At 38.6% G+C, this 18,961-nt stretch overlaps 1 protein-coding gene across 3 annotated transcripts in view; it reads left to right on the top strand.

Annotated features, from left to right (window-relative positions):
* Nucleotides 1–18,961, top strand: part of LOC109397492 (protein spire) — a 648,107-nt gene that overhangs the window by 436,078 nt on the left and 193,068 nt on the right. For all 3 annotated transcript variants that reach the window (XM_062850305.1, XM_062850306.1, XM_062850307.1), the window contains one exon: nucleotides 18,351–18,481. In XM_062850305.1, coding sequence (XP_062706289.1) covers nucleotides 18,351–18,481 — 131 coding nt within the window. The remainder of the gene's footprint in view (nucleotides 1–18,350; nucleotides 18,482–18,961) is intronic.

The following is an 18,961-nucleotide window of genomic DNA, read 5'->3' as shown; positions in this document are numbered from 1 at the left end:
AAACTTTGAACATGATTTAAAAGAAACTTTTTCAAAATTTTTTGTATGTGAACTTAACCCAAAGTTGTCAAATTTTCTAAAAAATGAAAATAAACCTACGGTAGTGTCGCTGGAAATTGGGTCAGCCAAATGTTAAGATGAAAGTAGTAATATAACCCATTTCCTATTAGCTTTCAACTGCTTTTTACAGAACTTAGCTAAAAAATCTAGAAATAAAAGTTATTAAGTAAATTAACTCTTCATGTCATCGACCAAAAGTTTGGGGTCACTTCCGTGAAACATGAAAAAGTGATTTGATGATGTTTTCGTCATGTATAGTTCATTTTTAATTCTTTTTGGCTCATATCAAAGATATTTAACTAAATTTACGCTTGATGGCTTTAACTTAACGTAATTAACGATTTTTGCATATAAAAATGTTCTGAAAAATTAACACATTTCATCACATTTCAAAAAATGAGGCAACTTTACGTTAAGTTTTAGTATGTAAATTTCAACAAATATGTGTTGTTCAATGTCTATGCAGTAAGTATCATTCATTTTGTTTCAAATAAGCCAAGAAGAATTAAAATTGAATGAAAGATGACAAAGATATCAACAAATCACTTTTCTATGTTTTACGATAGTGACCCCAAACTTTTGGCCGATACATCATTTTGAGGGGTGACCCCAAACTTTTGGTCGATGACACCAAGGATTAATTTACTTAATTACTTTTTTTCTAGGTTTTTTAGCTAAGTTCTGTAAAAAGCAGTTTAAAGCTAATAGAAAATGGGTTATATTACCGCTCTCATCTTGAAATTTGGTCGACCCAATTTCCAGCGACACTGCCGTAAGTTTATATTCATTTTTTAGAAAATTTGACAGCTTTAAGTTAAGTTTACATACAATTTTTTTTGAAAAAGTTTCTTTTAAATCATGTTTAAAGTTTCTTTGACTTATTATCTTTAGAATGAGACCTAGGGTTTTGAAATCGGACGCAAATTGGCGAAGATATGGGCCTAACAAAATGACATGTTTTTGAGGGGGTGACCCCAAACTTTTGATCGGGAGTGTACATGCTTGTGGCCAATTTCACATCTCATTACATTCTTGAATATGGTATCAGTTAGAGTTAGTTCATCTTCAAAACTGGTAGTTCCCATAGGAATTATCTTGAATAAGACGGGCCTAACAGTCTAGATATTATCGTTTCCGATTCATATGATTCATTCCCTAGTCCGTTCCTTTTTCTTTTTTGTATATTTCTATCTAGTTTCTTGCTGTTCTGTATAGATACAGCTCATATATATTTATACATCCATAATAGGGTGCCAATGGAATGTATGGGAAAAATTTGACCATCGAATTTCAAAAACGGGTAGTGCTCAAAAGTTTCGTCTCCTCAAAAAAAGTCCCCATGCAAAATTTCAGCTCAATCGGACTTCGCTAAGGGGTGGCCCAAAGCCGTCAAAGTTTGGCTGTTTTGAAACACGAAAAATATCCCAAGGTAGGGATACATGAAAATTTCGAAATCGAAAATTTTTTTTTGATGCCAAATGCCTTAAAAGTGCATGAAACGTCGAGATCTGGTGTTATCTCAAAAAAATTTTTTTGGAAAAAAATGACTTTTTGGACTTGGAAAATTTTTGAGTTGGGAGAGTGAAATGAATTTGAAATGGAAGATTTGAATTAAGTTGCTCAAATATTCAAAGCAATAGTACTGGAACATGTCTTATATCATCATTGGCAACTGCTAGCATATTATATATCATATATCGTTGGGGTGGTTCACTTATTTTGCATTAGGGTGGTCCTTTTTTGGTGGAAAAATTTAAAAAATACAAAATAAAAAATTTAAAAAATAAAATTTAAAAAATCTCTTATATATCTGTAAGTCATTTTCAATGTTGGATATATATATAATATTTCATTAAGGTGGCTCATTTATTTTTAATTAGGGTGGTTCTTTGAGATGGAAATTAAGAACAAAAAATATTTCCAGAAAATTTACCAGTCATATTTTTGTATAGTTTAAAACCATGATGCTTAATTGGCATGTAACACTTTGTTGGGATATTCCTAGACCAACATGTGGAAAGGGCGTAACAACCATTGCGAATTTCTGCTTCTCCTGTCCCTCCCGGGCGTATCCTCAATTATTCATGAAACCTTTTATTTTCTTTTTTAAATTTTGATTTTTTTTGGTGCTTCGCTTATTTTGCATAAGGGTGGTCCTATTTGTAGAAAAATAAATAAATAAAACGATAATAGTATTTGTATTTGTATTGTATTTTCCGTTAGGGTTGTTTTTTTTGGAAATTAAGATCAAAAAATACTTCCAGAAAATTCAACCAGGTAATATTTTTCGTATAGCTTCAAGCCATGATTTCCTGCAAATTTATCGGTGACTTATCTATAATGGGATATTCTCTAATTATTATCTCTCCTTTCGTTCTATTTCATTAATCACGGCATCAATATAGTGATAAAAACCGATTTCTATCTACAGAATTAAATATTGTGGTACGGACTACCAAAGAGATTTATTTACTAGAGAGGTTCATCTCATTGTAAGATTTTGAAAAGTTTTGTGAGACTAAATTCGAAAATTCTAGTAAACATTTATTCAGCAGTTTCTATGAGGAAGAAGAGCTTAGTTTGAATAGTAAAACTGTTTGTTGAACCCCTAAGATGGGGAAGTTTTTCATTATGCGGTATTTGCAGATATACAGTGGTTTTTCGGTTTTATCACGGTCAAAAAAAAATTTTACCGTGATATAAACGAAACCGTGAATTTAGCGAAACGAGAAATAAATGTAAATTTTTTACCCAAAATCGTTCAGCTGCAAAATTTATAAGTCGTAGCTTAAATTTTTTACTGTTTTGGTGGACTGGACAATACTGTATTGATTTTATATTGATTTCGGAATGTTTGGAAACAAGTGTGATAAAAACGAAATGAAAATCGTGATATAATCGAACAGAAAACCGTGAATTTGGGCGAGTAGTGATTAAAACGACTAGTGATAAAACCGAAACGCCACTGTAATTTACTTTTGCAATGGTCATGGCCAAGCATGCCCGTACTGAGCGGATGAAATTTATGCTCTTTTGATTTACACCACCAAAATTATCGTATTCATGCAATCTTCCTATCTTAACTGATAGAAGGATGTTGGAATAATTTAAATGTCTTTTCGAACTGTCAAAAAACCTCAACGCAGTTCCGCACGGAGCGTTAAAATTCATCCGAGTAAAATTCTCTCCGTGTGATCAGTGTGGTACTGCGGTGCGGTTTTTTGACAGTTCGAAAAGACATTTAAATTATTTCAATATCCTTCTATCAGTTAAGATAGGAAGATTTTTTTTTAAATACGATGAATTCGGTGGTGTAAATCAATAGAGCATAATTTTCATACGCTCAGTGCGAACAAGCCTGGTCGTAGTAAAAGGGACGTAACGAAAGAGTGGGAACGGTTTCGTGATATTTACTAAAATCATGCTGATAGGTTTTTGGTACATTACATCGAATATATGTTCCTAAATTACATCTGATTTTTTTTTTTGAACTTTTATTTTCATTTTCTTTTTTGAGGAATGTGTAATATCAGTTTCCAATAAGAAGGATTCCGGAAGAGAGAGAGCACATAACACAGCGAAACAAAAATTAAATTTTGATCTGTCTCAAAGGCAAACTTATGTGTCTCTGACAGTTTTTGAATCGCTGAATCCGAATCCGGGCTCAGATTTGCTCCAGCACGTCAGGGTTTTGAGCTATACCTCAATTTATAGGGCAAAATATGTGATTTTGGGCTTTTTACTGCAAGCTATCAAGTATGGAAATTATGTTTTAAAGCAATCAAAGTGTAAATTGGTCGATTAACATCCAAACTAACGATTTATGCCAAATATTTCGTTTTATCAAATCACATTTCATAGTTTGTCATCGTGTGTTTAAATCCAACGTTAAATTTATTCTATGTTTTTGTTCATCCCATTCGGTATGCTATATGGTAATCTTGTAGCTAAGGTATATTTTGTTTAGATAGATAGAAAGCAACCTACTGTTGTTCTTTCCCCAGCAACGTTACTGTGTTTTCAGAAATGAAGCAGCCCAAGGCCAAGAATCTTTTTAGAAAATATAAACAAAAAACTTTTGTTGCACACTATCATCGCCTATCAAGCTGTCATAATTTGGATACGTTTAAAATCAGTTTATTATTTCTTATTTTAAACCATAATAAAAAATGTGGTCCAACATTTGTGTTGCGGAACAACCATTACAAACGCTCACTTTTCTCGTCCATTCTGGGCATATCTCAATATATTATGCAAACTTTTCCAATTAACAGATAGAGGAGAGTCAGCTCTCTCTGTTACTGGTAAAAAAAATCCAGGGACATGAGAAGCAGAAATTCGCAATGGTTGTTACGCCCTTTCCACATGTTGGTCTAGGAATATCCCAACAAAGTGTTACATAAAGGATCATGGTTTTAAACTATACAACAATATGACTGGTAGGGTATCGCGCCACTTGGGCGGTGGCTTCTATATTCGTCTGTTTTCCACTATAACTCAGTCAATTTTGAACCAATTGACTTGAAATGTTGTACACGGGTAGATATATAGGTATGATATCTCACCACATTCCAAAAAGTCATTTTTTTTCCAAAAAAATTTTTTTGAGATAACACCAGATCTCGACGTTTCATGCACTTTTAAGGCATTTGGCATCAAAAAAAAATTTTCGATTTCGAAATTTTCATGTATCCCTACCTTGGGATATTTTTCGTGTTTCAAAACTGCCAAACTTTGTTACATAAAGGATCATGGTTTTAAACTATACAAAAATATGACTGGTAGGGTATCGCGCCACTTGGGCGGTGGCTTCTATATTCGTCTGTTTTCCACTATAACTCAGTCAATTTTGAACCAATTGACTTGAAATGTTGTACAGGGGTAGATATCATACCTATCTCACCACATTCCAACTTCAAAAAGTCCAAAAAGTCATTTTTTTTTCCAAAAAAATTTTTTTGAGATAACACCAGATCTCGACGTTCCATGCACTTTTAAGGCATTTGGCATCAAAAAAAAAATTTTGATTTCGAAAGGGAATTGGGATATTTTTCGTGTTCCAAAACAGCCAAACTTTGACGGCTTTGGGCCACCCCTTAGCGAAGTCCGATTGAGCTGAAATTTTGCATGGGGACTTTTTTTGAGGAGACGAAACTTTTAAGCACTACCCGTTTTTGAAATTCGAAAATTCGATTTTCATTGGCACCCTAATCCATAACCATATCTAGAACCAGCAACGGGTTGGAAAAACTTTTCCTTCCAACTTCCGCAAAACAGCGAAAATCTACCATTTCACGCCAACAAGCGAACTGTATCGCATCATCTTCAAAGTAATCAAAACAATCTATTTCCTATGTAACGTTTGGCATGCATGCACCATCGTCAACCCTCTGCCATACAGTGACGCAGAGGACTCAATGGACAATCATCACTTTCTTCCCCTTTCCCACATTGAACTGAAACCTGACGTAGCAGGCACCATTCTCTCATCAAAAAGAACACCAACACTCACATATTACAGATACCTGTTAATCTCAAGCAAGTATCTCGATGGTTTCCTGTGTGAGTGTAGTTATTCTGGGTGAAATTGAGTACTACGATTAGAGAATGGTGTTCTACGAAATTTGATCCATGTACTCCAAATACCTTGCCCTTCATAAAACCTCTTCAACGAACACTTCGCGAATTACCTGGAAAAAGCTATCCAAAAATTATCCGGGATTTATTCCGAAGATTCTTTTCAGTTTTCCTTTCTACATTCAAGACCTCTTCGAGAGCTATATTTTAGTTCAAGGTTAGGTAATATGGATTATGATTACTTTTTCTCTGTAGAATCGAAAGGGTTGAGATTTGTCCATACGTTTTGGTAATGATTGTTACTATCCTTATCATTCTTGTGTTATAATTCCACTAAATTTCCCCTGAGGATAGTAACAACCGTTATCCAAACGTAGGGACGCATCTCACCCGTTTTCGTTCTACAGAATCAAGGACTGATAAGCCGAATTCCTTAACCTAGAACACAGATCCAACAGTGCAACTCTCGCACATCCCTCTAATGTTACGTTTTAGATTATCTCGAGACTGCTTTCATGTAATGCTTTTTTCAGGTGGTCTTAGATGTTTCGGAATAAGTTAATGTTGTTTAAGCAGTGGCGCGAGCAGTGGGTAGGACAGGTAGGACATGTCCTACCCACTAAATATGTGGATAGGACAGTCCATGTATTGCTCTACCCATGATTTTTCAAGGAAACACAAAAAAAAATATCAATAAATAGATACAATGAAATATTCTCCTCTACAATTGATAATTTGGAGAAAACTTTTGTATCGGACAATATTTAAAGAAAAAAATCGACTGTGCCGTCAAACGTCATAATTGTTTTAGCATTCCGTTATTGAATGTGAAATTTTGCATAGAAATTCCATGAAATATTTGTCCAGGAATACCGCAGTGAACTCCTCATTGAAGCTCATGAAGATATAGCATTCATGTAGGAATAGGTATTATATAAGAAACAACAAGTTTCTTTTGGCTTTCTTGAACATATCCTTTCACGGTTTTCACCATTTTTTTTTTACATATGATATTTCCTGCCTGAATAATCACTGGAAGCTCTGAAGAAATCCTTGAAGAGATTCTGTTTATAATTCCGGAGGAATTTCTAGAGGAGTCTTTGAAAATCTGTGAATGATTTCGTGAAAGGACTCTCGGAGAAATTTCTGTATGATTTTCCTTTTAATTCTCTTAGAATGAATTCAAAACTGAATATAGTATTTTTCGATCATTTAAAGCAGTGATGCTCAGCACTTTCCGCATTTTTTCATAACATTTGATTAGAAATCAACAAAAACTGAAAAGATGTTTTACAGATTTATGCATAATCCAAAGCTTGGCGTTGTAGCTATCTATTTATGTAAAAATACTTTTGTTTTATTGACAATCTTTTGAGATTTGCCTGATTGAGCGAAAAATTCGGTGCGGCCCGCGGGCCGGCAGACGAAAAATCTGCCGCATCTTAAACAGAATCATAACACAAACGCATATTTAATAGGTCATTAATCGATAGGGTAGCGAACCACTTGGGCAGCGACCGGTATTTTGGGCACTCTTCGCTATAACTCAGTCAATTCCAAATCAATTGACTTCAAATTTTGTACACGGCTATATACTATACGTATCTCATCGCGTTCCAAAAATTATGTCAATTGGCTCAGAATTGGGCAGAGAAGTGCCCAAAATAGGACCCCTGCCGAGATGGTTCCACTTCCCTATCAGATGGTAATGACACGACATTTCGATTGGATTTCCCTGTCGAAGAATCATTCTGCGACGAGAATCCGTAGCTGGGGTGGTGACAAAAACCAACACCGACCGTGGTCCAGTTACAGTTATTATGCAAATTCGAATACATCTGAACTCCGTTGATAAACCCAGCACGGACCTGCCGATTGTTGATGCAGATTTTGTTTATCGAAACCTAGCGCGAAAAAAGAAACTGTGCCAATATTGTCGGCTGTCAGTTCCGGTCCGATGGTTAATAAATAAAGCTATTGCCGTTCGCTCGCCTGTGGCTTCCCATCTCGGCTAGATTAGTTCTCAAAGCCAGCCGTGACTTGGGAGGAGCCTCTAAAGAAGGTAATATCCAGCGATTCTTTCCAGGCGATATTGTTTATTCATGTGCCTATATAGTTTGCTCTTTGGTTCACATCTCCGCCGCCCGGTCGGTGCGGCGGTGCATAGCAATGAACAGCTCCAACAAATCGGGGTAAACATAGCGGTAATTTTTGACTGGAAGTGCTCACAGATTAGCCGTAGCGTACCCCGGAGCATCCAACATCCATCTGCTGCTGTAGAAGGACTGGCTGTGACGATGATGTGGATGAACGACAACCGCGGTGACGATGAGGACAATAAATCACAACGCCTCACCAATAATCGGACGGAACGCGATGTTCTTAAATGGAGCCCCGATGGTGCCGCCGCTGCCGCCGCACACCGCTACTGACTTGGAGTCGGAAAAGGTTTAAAACGCGCCCGTGGGTTCGTCGCTTTGTGTACCTATTACGTAAGCTCACCTCAGAGGGAAACCTCAGTGCTTGCTTGCGCAGACGACGACGATGGTGTTGTTTGCTCCGGGCAATCTGTGAACTAACTGTAACTCTTCTAGTAAGTAAATGAGAATTTTCAGTCGTAAATCGAAACGATTTACCCGAGTTTACACCAGCAATTATGACCGGGACGGGTGAATGTGCGATCGAATGTACGGATTGTCGCGTCCAAGAGATGATGTGCACGGTAAAAAATTTGCACTGTGATATGAAAGGATTGGCACTTGAATTCGCACTACTGTTTAATCAGTTTGTTATCAATTAAATATCATTCGAAAAAGAACATCCATTGCCTCTTCCATTTTAATTGAACTTCACTTCAATTCGTTGTTGACAATGTTTTGAATACGAAACTAGAATTAAAAAAAATGCTCACCGCACCCAGATTCGATACCAGGACCTTGAGATTCACGATCATCTTTTTTTACCACTACACTCAGCCAAATAACCTTAAGATTTCCATAAGGCCCAACTTATGAAACGGCCTTTAAATAATTCATAATGATTCGGATGAATTTCATAAGGTCACTCTATGACGTAAAATCGTCTCGCAGCTTGGCTTTTATTGATGTTTAGCAACATGGTATTCTCAAGCGTCGGTAGCCGTGTGGATAAAACACGGGCTCGGTGATCCCGACGTTCATGGATCGAATCCAGTCTGCATCATTTTAAGATTTTTTTGTTCTTTTCATAAGTTTATCTTATGAAATTTGTCATAGCAAGCACGATCAATTTTCATAAGGTATTCTTATGTCATCCATAAGAATTAGTTATGGCAAATTTTCATAAGGTATTTCGATGAATTTCGCTAGTTTTTTTCGCTGAGTGTACACTACTTCACACCTGTTAGAGAGGTTTGATTCGAAGCGAAACATTTTCTACCACCTGTCATTTATATTTCCTTTCATACCCAAAACAGTCATTATCAAATCAATAGCTTTTCACTTTTGATCGTATTGCTTTGTACATTAGTGCAAATTGAAGTGATTTTAGTTGATTTCTCCGGTAAGTTTGTTTTGGTCCTCAAATCAACACTGGCAGCATTGCGATTTCAAAAGAAAAGCCTTTCTGATCATGCTGATTGGGATGTTGAATAGTTAAGGGATTTTTCCCTTACATTGAGCGTGCAGAATTTTTAGCGTGTGTGTCCAATCCAATGGGTTTGGTGAATTACTGGTTGTCTGGTGTCAATGGAAAATAATTAGAGTGGTAGATACAAAACTTTTCCTTCTTAAATAGTTTTCAATTAAAAATCTAAATAGGTTATACTTTTATTTATTTAAAATCACATTTAAGATAAGACATAATCAACATAACTGCGCTGCTCTTCATCTTCGATGACGCCCGAAGCTCGCCAGATCACGCTTCACCTGTTTTGCCCATCGCCTGGTTTGCAGAGTTGTTGTCCGGCATTCTTGTAACAAACCCTGTCCACCGTGTCCTTCGAGCAATGCCCAGCTTCTTTCTTGGTTCATTCTTTGAACCATATGTATATTGCGATATTGTTTTAAATCCTGAATTTCAAAATATAACATCTATACCGACAACAGATAACTCTGGCAGAATAACAAAGCATAGCATTTAAAAAAAAAGTCATGGATAGAGTGGTAAAGATTAAATTATCCATTGCTACTGTCTGCAGTAACATAGACTCACTATTCTTTGCACTACCTACTTTGCAAGCTCTTGCTAGTATTTTTATTTTAAGAGCCCTATCATCAACCCATAAAGCACTCATGACATGAAATTGCTGCCAATAGATTAATAATAAATATAGAGAAACGTTCAAACGTTCAGTCGTAGAACACTATATTCATAAAGAATAAATTAGAAATACCTCACCACCTTATCTAAGCAACGGCTTCTTCCCTGTTCTGAGCCAATAATGTGCTCGCGACAAAACTCATTTACCACAAACTGCGTGACAAATAGGGTCTGGGACCATTTGGGCAGGATTTTGACTTGGTTTTTGAGACACGATCAGATACGTCCAGTATCTAGCCATTTCCAAAAATTCAAGTCAATCAGTTTGAAATTGACTGAGTTATAGTAGCAAGTGCCCAAAATAGGTGCGCCTGCCCAAATGGTCGCAGACCCTAGTCTAAAGGCGAAAATGAAAGCATTTCCTCATTTTTTGTTTTTTTTTTATTTTTTATAAAAAATATTGCTTCGTTATATTTTCAAAATCGGTTTTCGTACATATGTAGAGTATAGATCAAGGTATTTCCTGATTTTTTCCAGGTAGAAAACGTTTTTCGTTTTAGCAGAAACCATTTTTTTGTGAAATTTTGTTTAAAAATGGTTTCTGCAAAAACTAAAATCATTTTCCATCTGGAAAAAAAATCAAGAGATACCTTGATCCATACTCAACATGTGCACCAAAACCGATTTTGAAAATATTGCTTCATTATTTTATAAAAAAAATAAAAAACCAAAAAGTGAGGAAATGGATCCAGTTCCGCCTTAACTTTTCGCTCCCTGTTTACTCTCCACGCTGAACAATGCAAAGATCGGCTGAAATCTTTCGAAGCTATAGCTCTTCATAAGCTCGTTGTTTACTTTACGCGCTGAGAAAAACCTTGCGAAAGAGTCTTCCGAAACTAGACACTCAAACGCTCACTGTTTACCATTTGCTCCGAACAGTGCACTTCTGGCAGAGAACCTCCATCTGCAATTAACCCTTCTATAGCGTAGCGATACATTATCAATGTTGTGTATTGAAAATCATAGAAGATCAAAAGACTTCACATCGGGATAGTCTAGATCAGTGATCAGCGGCACGCTGGCCGCAACCACAGCACAATTTAGAAGATCTCATGATTCCTAAAATAATGACTTCAATCAAAATTTCATAAATTTCTGGAGAAGACTTTTTAATTTTACTCAAGGCATTCAACCAAGACTTCAATTCTAAGTCCTCTATAAATCATTGCCAAACTATCCTTTCTTAAACGGCTACAAATACATGCATAACTGAAAAACATCTCTGAATGTTTTTAATCCTAAGAAATTACACAGAAAATGAACTAAAAATCCGTTAAAGAAATTCTTCAATAATATTTCTAGGAAGTTTTTCGGAAACTTTCCCAATCCTTAAATCCCACTTGCAAATCATTCAGAGACTTTTTCAAAAAATCCTCAACTCTTCAATTCACTGAAATCACCAAAAAACATTCCCAAAAACTTTCTTAAGTTTAAGATTTTGCAGGAAGTTCTATAGCTACTGTTAGAAATTCTCTTTTCTAGGATTCCCTCTTTTTTCATGTAGCAATCATCCCGAATCCTAAAATATTGTTGAGAATAAATTCTTGAATGGCTTGTAGTCTCAATTTAAAATTCCATTTGACCCTGCAAAGATGGTTTGGTGTAGATCGTCCAAACTGCTATAAGGGCCCCTATACCCACAGCTATAAAGGCTGTAAAGGGTGTTTGGTATGACCATGTTGAGGGTGACGGGTTCGATTCTCGGTCGGTCCAGGAACTTTGCGTAAAGGTAATTTCGTAGTTCCTTGGGCATAGAGTATCATTGTGCCTTCCACCCAAAATATGCATGCAAAGTAGGTAATCATTTGCAGATGACCATTTAGGTAAAAACTGTGGACGTTCTCATAGAACACTACCCAGGCAACTAATAAGCATTTAAAAAAGCCGTATTTCAGCATTATATCTACTTTCCGCCTGGTTACTACTTTATCTAAGCAGTTCAACTGATAAACTGTTCTCAATTAGGAACTGAAATGCTACTGAAAAGCTGCTACGAAGCATTTAAAAAGCACGATTTTTTAGGGCTTTGATATCCCAAAATGGAATGGCTAGTAAGATAGGTTATGTAATACAACAGCAAATGATAAAAACAGCTACTGTAACGTTTGTAGATGACAATGCGTTCAAGGCGAGTTAAATTTGGAGCGGGAGTAAGTCAAAAGGAATTGAAGAACTCCTTTGAGTATACTGTACATTGGATCCACAAGCCTAACTAGCAATTAGAATAGGAGTATTGAAGTTTTACCATGACAACTTTCAGTATGCAATCTACGAATTACTCCGTATCCACGTAACGCAACACTTTAGATCTACAAGCCTAACTACCAATCATTTGAAGCACTATGATCGAAGTTCATGCTCACATAGCCCCAATAATTGTTTAGGGTCTTCAAGAACTCCTTGGAGTATTCGTCATGGAATCCATAAGCGTAGCCAGTGATTTCTCGATGTATTGCGAATACGATTTATTCCTACACCCTGAAATCCACTCAAACGCTTTCAAATCCCTTAGAAAACCCCCGTAGACTTCTCTTAAACTCTACTGAACCTGCCTTGAACCTACAACCCCCTGATATGTGCTGACACGTCTCGAAACGCCCAGAAAACGCTCATGAAGCCCACTGAGATCTATGACTTTTCTTAAACTCTACTGAAGGTTCCAGAGTGTCTCGGGGGAATTCAAAATGCTTTCAGGGAGTTTTAGCGGCGTTTCAGGAGCATTCGAAAGCGTCTGCACGAATGATAGATGATTTCACGAGGTTTCAAAGTCATTTCAAGGAGTTTAAGGCGCCCCCTGAAGTCCTCTGAAACGGCCTCAAAAATGCTAGGCTTCTGGGATTTCAGAGGATTTTAATGCAGTCCCAGAAGAAGTGATTCTTAGGGTTTCGAAGAGATGTAGGGGCGTTACAGGGGCTTCCTTGAGGTTCCAAGGGCGCTACGCGCGGTTCTCCGGGGTTTTCAGGGCAATACAGACGCTTTTCTGGGGCAAAAGGTTATTGCAACCATAACAAATTGCAAACGCTCCATAGAATATCAAAAAACGCTCCATAAAGAATGAACATATGTTCCATGAAAATGTGCAATGTTACCCATAAATAATTGAAAACGTTCCATACTTTATAAAATATGTACCGGTAAAACAAAAAAATCTCATTAAAAGGGAAATTTTGCACCAATAAATAATACTGAAACGCTCCATAATAAAATTCAAATGCTCCATAGAAAAATGAAAATGCACCATAAAAAATTAAAATTTACCCATAGAAAATTGAATATTGCTCCATATAAAAATTAAATTGCACCATAAAAAAATGAAATTGCACCATAGAAAATCGACAATTGCTCCATAAGTATTATCAAACTGCACCGCATAAAATGCAATTTGCTCCATAAAAAATTGAAAATTCTCCATAACTTTAAATATTTGCACCACTAAAGCAGTGCAATGCACTGCAATGTGAAGCAATTCAGCCCTGTCGGATTAAATTATGAAAATATGCTATCTATGGAAGATTTTCAATTTTTCATGGAGCAATTCATGTTTTCTGTGGTGCAGTTTGATAATACTTATAGAGAATTCTTTTATTCTATATGGTGCAATTTCAATTTTTTATGGTGCAATTTAATTTTTCTATGGAGCGATATTCAATTTTCTATGGGTACAATTTTAATTATTTATGGAGCATTTGCATTTATCTATGGAGCATTTGTATTTTATTATGGAGCATTTCAGTATTATTGATTGGTGCAAAAGTTCACTTTTAATGAGAAAATTTTATGTTTTACCGGTACATTTTTTATAAAGTATAGAACGTTTTCAATTATTTATGGGTAACATGGAACATATGTTCATTCTTTATGGAGCGCTTTTTGATTTTCCATGGAGCGTTTCGATTTATTTATGGGTGCAATAAATAGGCTGCCTTTTTCTGGGGCTTCCATGGGGCATTCTGGATGGCATCGGAGAATATTCAGCAGAATAGAGGGAGTTTCTAAGGTGTTTTTATCGGTTATGGAGGACTTCAGATGCGTTACAAGAAGTTTGACTGGGTTTCAGGGGGTTTCGGAGGCATATCAGAGGGGTTCATAGAGTCAGCGAGGCTTTCGGTGATTTTCAGGTAGTTGTAGGGACGATTTCGGAGCTGTCAGAGAGTTTCAAGGGCGTTATGAGGGGTCTGAGTAGGGGTGCCATATAAACAGATTTATCACACAGCAAATAGTTTTGTAATATCTAGGCGCGTAATTTCTGGCGATGTATCCATTTTTGGATGTAATGTCTGCCGATTACATCGTTTTCCAACAATTATCACGCTTACCATGTACACCCCGGTTGGCAACGGAAAGCGTCGATAAACCCGTTTCAGCAGATACCTAGAAGCAGTATCATATGTATCATACACATTCTAACTCGGTGAAATGGCCGAGAGGTAAGGGCAGGGCCGTATTTAAGGGGGGCCGGGGGGGCCAGGGCCCCGGGCCCCCACATTTTAGGGGGTTCCGGGTCATTTGGCCGAACGCCATTTGGCCGAATGCCGTTTGGCCGAATGTCATTTGGCCGAAAGGGTCATTTGGCCGAACGCCATTTGGCCGAATGCCATTTGGCCGAAAAAGGATGATGAAGTTAAGTGATCTTGCCACTGTTGCCTATATCAGTTTAGCTCGAAAGAACAGCCTTTGATTCAAAGAAGGAAAAATCTCTGACAAAAATAGTCCCAGTTTCAACGCCAACTAATCCCTTGATGGTAAAACTTGAAAGAATAGCCTATGATTAAAAGAAGGAAATATTTCTGATGATCATATTGGCAGCTAGAATGTTATCCAGAGTTTGCCCACGCCTCCAAAACCTTTTGATAATAATTCGGCCAAACGGCATTCGGCCAAACGACCCTTTCGGCCAAATGGCATTCGGCCAAATGGCGTTCGGCCAAACGACATTCGGCCAAACGGCATTCGGCCAAATGGCCGGACACCATTTTAGGGGCCCCCACAAAAACCTTTTCGCTTGCTAAACATTAACAAAAACAAATAAAAGCATATTTGCTCATGGCATTTGTACCTCCGAGGGGCCTCCACATCCGCTCTGGCCCCGGGCCCCCACAATCCTTAACCCGGGCCTGGGTAAGGAATATGTCTCACAATCAACGGACAGTGTACAAAACCATGCCAATATTTTACTTATATATGATTCATCTATAGATCCGATTCTAGCGATTGTTAGACCCACTTTGATTCTGTAGCGGCTAATTTACTGCGTGAAAAGTATGTAATTGTTACATCACTTTTACGACGCGACTGATGTACAGCGAAACTGATGTGATATCACAAGAATCTTTTTGCTGTGCAGTATTATACAGTTTTCTGAGCATCCGTACAGACTACGTTTTATATGGAATACAGATTTTTAACAAGAGGGGTTGATATTTGTTTATGAGATACAGATTTCTTACCCAGATTTTGTATGTGATACAGATTGATTAAAAATAATCATCCGGCATCCCTGACTCTGAGATGGTTCCGGGTTGTTATAGTGGGCTTTGAAGGAGCTTCAGAGGGAGGCTTTGGGGGGGGGGGGGGGATTAAAGGGGCATTTTGGGATGTTTTGGAGGGTCTCTGGACCTTTATAGGGGTTTTCAATTTCAGAGGATTTTGTTTGGGTATTGGGGGTTACAGAGGGTTTCAAGTATGCTACAGGATGTTAAGAGGGCTTCAGGGATGGTCAGAGCTCCCTTTGCAACGCTCTGTAGGCCCCTGACGCGTCCTTGAGACCTTTTTCAAAACCCCCGATAACGTCGTGAAACCCTCTGTAATACATTTGAATCCAGCTGAAAATCCTCTGAAACCCTTTGAAATACCTTCGAGAGCAATTTGAAATCCCTTCAAATCCTCTAAAACGCCACTTTAACACCCCTTAAACCATCCTTACCACCACGCACCCCCTCCCATCCCAACATAGCGCCTCTGAAACACCCCAGAATCAGAATACCCTGAGAAACTACCAGTATCGTCTTCCAAATCTTTTTAAAACTCCCTAGAACGCTTCCGAAACTCGATCTGTCTTAAGCCTCTGATTGTATATTATACAATGTATAAGAACCAAGTAGGGTCTATCGGGGTTGCGATAACGTGTCCAAAGAAAGGGAAGAAGAGGAAAGCCCTTATTAGGGTATACTTGTTGCGCTTTTTCCAAATACTCCAATAAGTCGTATGGCTAAGGATTCAGCCTCACACAGTTTCAGCAGAATCTACATAACTGCTTGAATTGTTTCCCACAACTGATCTACGTTTTCCAACCTCTGACGTCGGCATGACTCATCGATCCCACGCCGGCGCCGCCGCATTCAACGTCAACGTCCCTTTAGGTAAAGGGTCACCAACCTGCCTCCGAAATCAACCTTTGCGCACTTCATACAGGGCACCTCAGGAGGGCAGCAATTGCCCCACGAACCAATTGAGTAATCAACCAAAAAGGCGGCATGCCTCATTTTTTGCCCTCCAATCAATAAATCACATTCTGCAATCGCACTAAGCTGAATGCCTGCCAGTGCCTGCCTGCGCAAGAATGGTTCGTCAACAGGGTCATAAATCTGCACATGATTTATCTACTCACCCGTCGTCGCCATATCCATCGTCGTGAGATCAATTCATTTCGGTTCTTGCAGCAACCTAAAGTAGATGGTAGGTGCTCGCACTAGATCCAAACTGTGGATCTAGCACACCACCCGCGCCTCAAGCTGCATATGTAACGAGGGCGCACGCGGATTCAGGTCCAGATCCGTTCTCCTTTCGAATCGTTTGAAATTTAGAGCTCGCAGATCGCAGATCGCGCAGATCGTAGCGAGACCCCACAATGCGATGATGAAAAAGGGCTCGCTCATGTTAGATGATGATCATTCATCGTTAGTTGTTGTTTTGCCAGACTTTGAGAGTAGATGAGTTTGGATTTCGTAATCTTATGATAGAAAAAGGTTTTGGAGTCGATCCACATTGCGGCTGGATGACGTGGATATGACCTAAACCAAATTGAATCAATTTTAAGCAACAAACTCTGTTGAGCATGGATTGGAATAATATGCAGAGGGCTTAAGCAACTGGCAATGGTGAAGCGTGACACAAGGCAGCGTCAATAAAGTTGTAGATGGCCAATTAGTAGAACCACCAACATGGCGACTTTATCTACCTTATTGATGGTTTTACTGCAGCACTGAGCGTATTATAAAGCTCCACCTATGTAAGTCATGGGAGTTAATCTCCAAGGTTTCCAACAGTTTGAGGTTCCAAGATCATCTTTCAACACGTGAAGCTTGCACCTTTTCGGTCGTCCGAGAAGTAATCGACATCAACTGATTTCTTGATTTTTATTAGTTTTCCACCTTTTTCTTTTTATAATCGCACTTTATGACCAGCCCACTGTGGTCTGCTTTATTCTATATGTTTCACAATAACTGCATACATTTGCATGGTTCTCATTAAAGTTCACATTAAATGTATTTCATATAGCATGTAACCTTTATGTATCTATTATATGTACTCAATGTGACCTACATACAGTGATTGAAATGGCCTACCTAATGACATTTAGTGCAAACATATAATAAATTCAAGCAAACATCAAGTCAATCGTAAATCTTGCATCTTCATCATTCCGGCGTCAATACTTTCTGCCATGAAACGGGTCCAAACAGCTAAACCTTGAAAACATAATTTTATCCCACCACAATTAGTCACCATTGACGAAGAAGTTGTCCTACTTTCTGGATGTTCCTGGACCAGGTTATGGGACCACACGTGGCGCCCCTCTTGGGAGACCAAACAGCTAACGCACATAATAGTAACTCGTTACTCCAGCTCACGTACCCAGACAGTGGAGATGCACCACCGAAAGAAGATAGAAAGGCACGTTTTTCTTAATTGGTAATTTCGTTGAGCACGCAGCTCGCCCGGGAAGATTCACCGCAACTCGTCGATGTGTTTGCATGATTTAATTAACATTTCTAGAGTGCGCACGCGGGCAATAGCTATTTTTTGCCTTCCGTTCGTTCCTTTTTATGTGTCTCTACAGTGCCGTTTATTTATGCTCTCAGTTACTTGAACTCTCCAGATACCTGGCCGACGAACGTTGCGCTGCGTTGCTGCTAAGGTACCCTCTTTAGAGGTTTGCGTTTTTTGTGTGGCACTTGCTTGTTACTTCGCTTAATTTATTTCGTTTACATTCTTTCTGCAAGTCAGGAGAAATTTCGCTCTCTTGTCCCAACCCCAAAGACAGTGTTTTCCTCTTTCAGCTACCCACAGCACAGGTCGTAAACTGAGCCTGCTGCTAATGACCCTTTCTCTCGTCGCGACTCGCGACGGGACGGGACGGGAAGGCTTTCCTTGCGCGGCAAAACTGACCGTTTTTCTCCTGCTTTTATTTCCAGGCTCGCTTTTGGATGCAAGTGGTAGACGAACTGCGGCGGGGAGTAAGGCTGAAAAAGATCAACTTCTCCCGAACGCCGATCGAGTACGAACTGACGCCATACGAAATCCTGATGGAGGACATCCGGTCCCGGTGAGTAGTGCTTAAATTAAGTTTTTTTTTCTTTCGACTTTATACTTATTGGATCTATCGAGATAAAAAAAAAATCTATCTATTTAATGATCAGAAAAAAAATCTAAGGCGGTCATAGGTATTCTAAATATTATTATATACTTACACCCAGACATGTCCAAACACAGCACTGCACGAGGAGTCGATGCTCAAACACACCACCGTGGGTGCCAAACCACCACCTAGCTCTCGTGTTTCAAAACGAACACGCAGCGTGCCTGGCTCAACACCGGTGTCGGTGGCGGTGCTCAGGCACTGGCACGGTGTTTTGCGCTTCGGGTAACACGGAGCCCGAGTGTTTCCGATTATGCAAATCACTCGTGCGAGTTCAAACGCTCGGTGCCGTTCATTCGCTAGCACCAGTTGCAAATGCTGTTGGTCGATGACGAGAGTGAAGTACTTGGCGGCTCCTTTTGTGTCTTTCTCGTCCCTTCTGACTCA

This window comes from Aedes albopictus, chromosome 2 (genome assembly GCF_035046485.1).
Source record: "Aedes albopictus strain Foshan chromosome 2, AalbF5, whole genome shotgun sequence".
Taxonomy (NCBI): Eukaryota; Metazoa; Arthropoda; class Insecta; order Diptera; family Culicidae; genus Aedes; species Aedes albopictus.
Note: the sequence above shows the minus strand (reverse complement) of the source record. Positions and strands in the feature narration are given on the sequence as shown.